The sequence below is a fragment of the Prinia subflava genome, chromosome 8 (assembly GCF_021018805.1).
Source record: "Prinia subflava isolate CZ2003 ecotype Zambia chromosome 8, Cam_Psub_1.2, whole genome shotgun sequence".
Classification (NCBI taxonomy): domain Eukaryota; kingdom Metazoa; phylum Chordata; class Aves; order Passeriformes; family Cisticolidae; genus Prinia; species Prinia subflava.
The window spans coordinates 14,145,191-14,152,660 of NC_086254.1; the positions used below are offsets into that span (position 1 = coordinate 14,145,191).

The following is a 7,470-nucleotide window of genomic DNA, read 5'->3' on the forward strand; positions in this document are numbered from 1 at the left end:
TGCTGCTTTAAACACTGCTCCATGCAGCTCTCTACAACCCCTGAGAGCACAGACAGTACAGAACATAGTGAAACATGCAACAAATCCCCGATGTAGAACTGTAGCAAAACTGAGATTGCCTTGAATCCACCAAGCCTCACGTGAATAATTTTTCAGAGACATGTCTGACTTCCCCACTGCATTAACAGCACTGTACCATGACTCCTCTCAGCTGCTCCTCCATCCTTTGACTCGTTCTTATAGACACTGTCAGCTCTGCCCTGGACCAACACACAAGGTTACACTGCTTCAGTTCAAAAATCCAACCATTTCCCATCACACAAAAATAACCCAGGCAGATTTGTGCTGGTTATCTGTGCTCTTCCCCCTGGCTGTCCTGAGATAAGGACTCTGTTAAGTGGTAATTAAGTCACATGCACTCCAGCACTCAGATGCCAGCGCAGGCCCATGCAAAAAAAAGCACAGGTAAACAAATACAGAAAATTATGTGTGTGTGTGTTTGGAGGTCTTGAGGGCAGCTGGGAGAGGTGAGGGAACCTCTTTGGACCTGTATGGGTTAAAGAAGAAATGTTATGGTTAAGAATTCCTAACCACCCTCCAGAGACCCCTGGTTTACATTAATTATTCTGTTGCCTTGAGCACTCAGGGCCTCCTGTGAGCTTCTATCTATAAGTACCCAACTCCTCCTCCTACTCACCTCCAAATGAATCCTTTCAATGTGCTTGATCAACCCCCTCAGTACAGCAAGGGAACTGCCCAGTCAAAGCTCTTTAATCATACCAAAATGGGAAGGGCAACAATCCAGAACTCCTTTCAGCTCTCCAGCAGGTCCCAGGGAGGCAGAGGACTGCCAGGCATGGAGGGACCTGTTCCACAGTGCCCAGCCTCCCTCAAATCCCACTGAATTCTGCTCTCAAGATCAGGTGTGGAGTCAGCGAGACCCAGGAACAGACCAGCAGTCCTTCTCTCACCTAAATAACCCATCTCTCTTCAAAATAATGACATGTGGCAAGTGTATTTTGTTATTTTTGAGAGGCTGATCCAATTCAACCACTGCATCAGAGCTCGGTCCAGGCATCCTGCAGGGCAATGGCAGAGTAGAATTGGATGCACCAGGAGGTTCTGCACACCTGGAAAAAGGCTCTGGTATTTTATCTCCTGTGAGTTTTTCAGCAATGCCCACTGTGCACCCACACACTTCACCCCAGAGCCCTCAGCTCCCTAGTGACAGGGACAGAAAGGTGTCCTGTCACACCAGAGAGCAAAGAGCAGCACAGAAACAGGCCTGGCCACAGAAAACAAAGCAGCAGCTCTGAAGAACAGATCCCTGTTCTAACCCCTGAAACACCCTTCTCTTCCACAAGCAGGAAGATTGAGCTAAGCCACTTCTTACCCTCACTCCCTCCCCTGAAAATTCCCCATCATCCTGCCCACAGAATCAGCTCCAGAAATTCACTGGGACTTACCCCTGGCAAAGTCTTCTGCTCATGCAGTGCTGTCTGGGCTTTGATGGCAGAGTCTCTGGCACAGTATGTGAGGAATGCACAACCTGCAGCAGATACAGCGAGTGTCAAGTTAGACAGGCACTTGCAGATGAACATCAACACAAATGTTACATAAGTTGGTGTCTAAAGCTCCAGGAAAAAAAAAGACAAAGAAACGATGTTAAAGGACTTGCAGGCCACATCTAAAGTCTATGAAGAGCTGGAAAAGGAACCCTATGAATCAACGGGGCTTGACACAGCTGTTGAACAAGGTGAGCCACAATGGAGAGCAAAAGGAAAGTTGATCTTGTCTGTGGCAGAAACACTCCCAAAACACAAGGATCAGGAGAGGCAAGGACCAGCACGACTACTGATTAAAAACAGAGAAGCAAGCAAGGAAGAAAAGTATCTGGTACTTTAGGCTTATACAAAAGCTCCGTGATCCAGATTCACAAATCAGGGAAAGCCATAGCAGGAGAGGCCTGACCTTGTGTGCTGTATGATGCACACAAACACACTCCAAGGTACCTGTGCACGACAAGGGCAATCCAGAGCCCAGCAGAGCACCATGCATTCTGCAAGGGCCGGCTAAAAAGCCAGATAAAAAGCACAGAGAAAAGGCCAGATCCTGACATTCTTAGTCAAGATATGACTCAACATCTCAGCTGAATGCTGGAGCCAAGGGAGGAGGGGAGGAGTTGTAGCCCCTCCAGGAAGAAGAAGGATCATCTTTGGGTGCTCTGATGCTAAGAATAAGCAAAGGAAAAGTCTGGCTGGTTATCAAGAAACATTTCCTAGCAGAAAGAGATTTAGACTGTGGAGTGATCTCCCCAGGGAAGTGCCTGGAGCTCCGTCACTTGAGTTGCTTCAGATGAGGGTAGGCAAAGCACTGGAGAATAGACTCAGGATGCATCTGACCCCCTCACTCATCCCCCTCCTATCCACAGTGGCATTTCCATCCCAAGCAAAGGCAGGATGAGTCCCTCTGGCTCGCTGATGAATATCCCTGTCTCCACTGCTGTGCTGGGGCTGCACATGCATTGTTATGGCCACACAGGCCCATTTTTTTTTGCCTGCATATTCTTGTGCCTGGCTTGGGGTACTCTAAAGCTGCTTCAGCTCTCCATGGATCCAAAGGTGGGTGCAGGGGCTGTCTGTACCTCTTCCCTCTGCCCCAGTGTCACCCCATGGTACACAACACCCTTAGGCCAGGCAGAAGCCAGCTCCTCAGGACAATCCAAACATAATTATCCTGTTTTTCCATCCCAACTCCAAGACTGCAGGAAAGCACATCTCATCTCTCCTCACACCTCTTGCTATGGAAAAAAACCTTCCATAAACAGCACACAAGCACTAGATATCTCTAGGAGGTCATTAAAGCTCCTTATTGCCCAGGTTTTGAACTAAGAATGCTGCTCCAAAGTCAAACGTGGGACCAACAGGTAATTTAACAAATGCAGTGAGGCCAGGAAGAATGCAGGTAAACTGCTCCTGCTCCTGGCAAAGCTGCCTCTGTTGTAGTGGGGAAGCTCCCCTCAGTTTTCACTCTCCCCCAAGGACTGCTCTGACATCAAGCCTCAAAAGCAGCTGTATAACCAGAGAGACCAGACTCTATAACCTCTATAATTTATTTCTAATGGATTTGAAGGCCTGGACACCAAAACCTCCAACACAGATACCAAATTCCACCTGCTGCTCCAGTCTGCTACTTTGCAAGTCATACAAGCCTCATTCTAAGATAATTTGGGCCAGGTTTAGCTCACAAAACTCTGAAGTCAGCAGTTGGGAATAAGCAATTTATTCCACTAAAAGCTTCAATGCATTGGTACTATGCCCACGTGCAGTGAAAGCACCGTCCTTGCCTCAGGAGTATCAGCCATCAACCTAAGAAAACTCAAGTTAGGAGTGGAGTTATGTCTACATGAAGCATCCAAACCCCATCCTCAATCCCATCTTGAGCATTCCAGTGCTCAAGAATGTCAAAACTGAGGCAAAGCACACTGCCAGGCTCAAAAACCCCAGTCCATGGGAGAACAAGCTAAAAATGAGAACTGGACAAAGACACATCATTTAGTGGGGATAAAGGAGAGACACCCCTCACACAAGGAGGCACTGCTATCACGCCAGATGAGGGATTTGTAAGGGCCAGCAACACCTACATCCTCCAGCACAAATAAAAAAGTGCCATGAATCCCCTCCCTAGAGTCCTCTGGTCCTTCTCTTCCCTACAGCAAAGGCAGTAACACTGTTCATCTTTCAGCAGCTCCCAGAGACACAAACATGCTGTAACTCTGGAGCCTCACCCCAGCTCCAACCCAAAGGCAAACCCTGCTGCTCTGCTGTACAAGGATGTGGGGATTTGCTCAGCAGAAGCCACTTGTGCTCCTGCTTTTCACTCAAGCATGAGGCAGCACTCAGGCAGCCTCTCATGTCCTGCCTGGACTGGGGCTACAGGTACAGGACAGCCTGGTCCACTGCTCTGCCCCCAGCTCTTCATATCTCTAAGCTTTGAGGTTTGAGGACATTTCTCTCATTCTTACCTCCCCAACAGCAGGAACCTGGCTCTGAAAAGGAGGGAGCTAAAGATGTCACCTATGTCTTTTGGAAAATATGATTACTGCCTTTCACAACCAGGTAGAGTGCAGCAGTCAACTCCATTCTCTTTGCAAAGTCCTGGTCAGAAATACAGGAAAAGGTTTGGCAGAAACACTGCTCTAAGTCTAATTGTGTAAACAAATATTTGGGGAAAATAAACTTCCTTCCTGAAGAGCTGTTATCTCTTGCAGCTAACTCTTCAGCTGCTCCTGGGATGCTGTGACAGGATTCAGCTCACCATGTCTTTCATTGGTTTTTTGGGCCCCTAAAACTTTGAGCTTGACCGAGCCACCCAAGGATCTGCTCAAGAGTGAAGAGATGTCCACAGAGGTGCAGAGAGGCCTGTCACTCTCACTAGGTTTTCTCACTTCCACATTTCCTGCTTTAGTTAACAGCAAGCTCAGACAGACAGGCTCAGGCCCCTTTGGGCACTTCTCACACCAAGTCAGCTGTGCCTGCTGAGACACAGGACGTGGTGTTAGAAAGTGCTCAGGGTGTTAAAAGCGTCAGCCTGAAGGTCCCAGGCACCCAGGCAGTGCCAAGGACCCATTCCCAGCACAGGGATGCAGGACAGCACCCAGAGCATTGTCTGTAAAGCCAGGTCTGTCTGCAAAGCCAGGCCTATCTGCAAAGCCAGGCCTATCTGCAAAGCCACACCACCATCATTCTGCCAAAAATCCCTCTGTATCCCATCAGCATCGGTGGTACCACGCTACTTCCATGGGTTCCAGGAGGGTTTCCAGCTCCCTGAAAGCAGAACCCAGCCTGGTTCCACTTGCAAGAGACTGCATAAAAATAAAATATATTCTGTGCCTGATCCTCCCTACAAACTACACATCGACTCTGGAATTTACAGTCCCTTCAGATCCTAAATATTACTCCACACATCAGCAGTCTAAAGCCTTGAGCAAGAAAAGGCTGCTGGTTTGCAGGAGGGAGGGATCTCTAGATTCTGCTTAGCATCAGAAATCACATTAAATACTTCAGCAGGGGAAGCATGGAGTCAGTGGGGAGCTAATCTACAAGCCTGCAGAAGCTGAGTCAAAACTGGGCTGCCAGGGAGGCAAATTGGGCTGAGGATGTTGTTGTATCCTTGCCCTCTGGAAAAGCCACCTATCTGCCCACAGGCCTTGGACAGGGCTGCTCTTGCCCCTGCTGAATATTCCCCTGCAGTTCATTTTGGCATCTCACACTCCTTAATTGCTCCACTTTCCCTAACATGAGCACTTCTAGGAAACCCATCCAGTTGACACTTGTGAAGGAACTGCCTTCTGCCTAATCCTGGAACGCAAGGCCAAAAATTTCCACTTGATTCTCCCCACTCAGCCTCCCCTGACCCATTCCAAAAGCCTGTTCAAACACCTCCCCACTCTTCCCATGAAAATATTAGCTTTGAGACAAACACTGCCATTAACATGCAAATGTATCTGTGATTAACATAAATAGAAAAACTGCCTCATGAATAATATTAGGCTGGAACAGTATCAGCTACCAGTAGCCAGGTTGCTGAGACACGACTGGTCAGGTACTAACAAAACCAAAGATTCTCCTCTGCCTCCACTGAATTCATCCATTCTCAGCACCCATACAGGACTAGCTCTTGGACACTGCAGCCCAACTCACATCCTCCAGCCCCTGGCAGGCCTTTTCCACCCTTTCTTCTTCCCTGGAGGTGGCTGCTCAGCTCCATGTCAAGCTGCAAAGGAACACAAGAGGACACACTGGGCTTCACCAGTGTGTGCTTCTCACACAACCGCTTCCTCCCCTTTGGGGAGAGAAAGGGAAAAAAGCAGATGGAAGCTGCATGTGAGCTGTCAATTGGATCTCACTGCAGATCAGGAACATGGGGAGAGAAAACTGAGAACTGTCAGAACTGCCCCAGAAAGGTGGCTGCTGCACAGCGCAGGAACGAGCCTGCAGCCAAAGTGTCCCCTGCTCGGGGGCTGTGACAATGCTCCAGGCCACTGCAGCTCCTGGGTCAGGCCTGGCACCCTCCAGGCGTGCTGGTGCCAGCAGCAGCTCCTCACCAGGATGGCCTTCCTGCATGGAGCACAAGGCACTGCAGCCCAGCCTGGGAAAAGAGAGGGATCAGGCAGCAGGGTGGGCTGGAGTGTGGATCTCATCCCCTCGCTGCACGCTCAACCCCCACACACTTCCTTGGGAAGGGATGACTTCTCTGGAGAGGCTGTTCCCAAAACAGGCTGAGGATCTACATGCAAACTCACGGCACCAGGGAAGGAATCCCAGCCTCTCACTTGGTACAAAACAGGACGGGGAGGGGCAGAGGGAACTGAAGGGCTGTGGAAACAACCCCACAATAACCTCACATCTCAACAGTCTCTTCTGGACAGAGCAACCTCTGACCAACAACACCTACATCCACTTAAAAAAAAATGTTAGAACCAAAAGGATGCATTTATTTTGCTGCAGAAATCCTGCTTTTAGCAGCACGTTAATGTCACACACACCTGGCTAATACCACTGCTGCCCCCTCTAATTTCCATACCTAAGCAGATCCCTAGAATTTGTCTCCTGCCTGGAAGCTGACCTCAGACCACACAGTCTATATTTAAGATGTCAACTGGAATGAAATGTGCAATTGCCTCTTGCCTTGGGCCCATTCTCCTCCTTGCTGGGTTTGAAACCTTGCAACTCACCATCCCCTGGCAGCAGGTTTGGATGCAGTTCCTTGCACACAGAGACACAAGCACATGGCATCCTCGTTTTTCACTCACAACCAGACACACTTCTTCAGCTAAATTCATGCCAGCCCAGCCCCCACAGGCTTCAATGAGAAAGTGTTTTTCTTTTGTGCTGGACTTAGATTTGGCCTTTTGTTTGAAAATACACTTGTTTTTCTCTTGTCCTCTTCCCTCTGTGCTCAGTCTAGAATGGTTCACGTTGCCAAGGCACTCGATTTTTCCTACTCTTCCTCCTAAATCTGAGGCATCAGGACTGAGCGTGGCACACTCCCTCCAGCATGCACCAACACATGGCCCCATCACAGACCATTTTAGGGCACAGCAGCCCAGGCTGAGCACTGACAGCTTTCAGGGTACTCACTGTCGGTTCCCTGCAGGTTGTTCTACCCGTGCCAGGGAGCGAGGCTGCCATCAGCCCCTCGGATCTTACAGCAAACAACTCCGTGAGTTCCCTTGCTGGCTGGAGCCGTGCTGGTCACAAGATCCCAAACACCTGCTGGGGTGGGGTAGAGCCGCTCGGCCGAAGGGAGCTGCCACGCCGAACGCGACAGCTCTTCAGTATAAAAACACAACAATAAGCCAGGCTAAAGGAGCCTCCTCAAACTTTTCAGCACCCACTAAAGGTCCTTCAGCGAAGGAAGACCCCTCATCTCCCCGTGCGCCATCACCAAGGCCCCTCACCTACCTCA

General features: G+C 49.5%; 1 protein-coding gene across 8 annotated transcripts in view; it reads right to left on the reverse strand.

Moving 5' to 3' along the window:
- The window catches only part of CELF5 (CUGBP Elav-like family member 5), a 37,619-nt gene that overhangs the window by 29,349 nt on the left and 800 nt on the right, over nt 1-7,470 (reverse strand). For all 8 annotated transcript variants that reach the window (XM_063403316.1, XM_063403317.1, XM_063403318.1 and 5 more), the window contains exon 2: nt 1,467-1,549. In XM_063403316.1, coding sequence (XP_063259386.1) covers nt 1,467-1,549 — 83 coding nt within the window. The remainder of the gene's footprint in view (nt 1-1,466; nt 1,550-7,470) is intronic.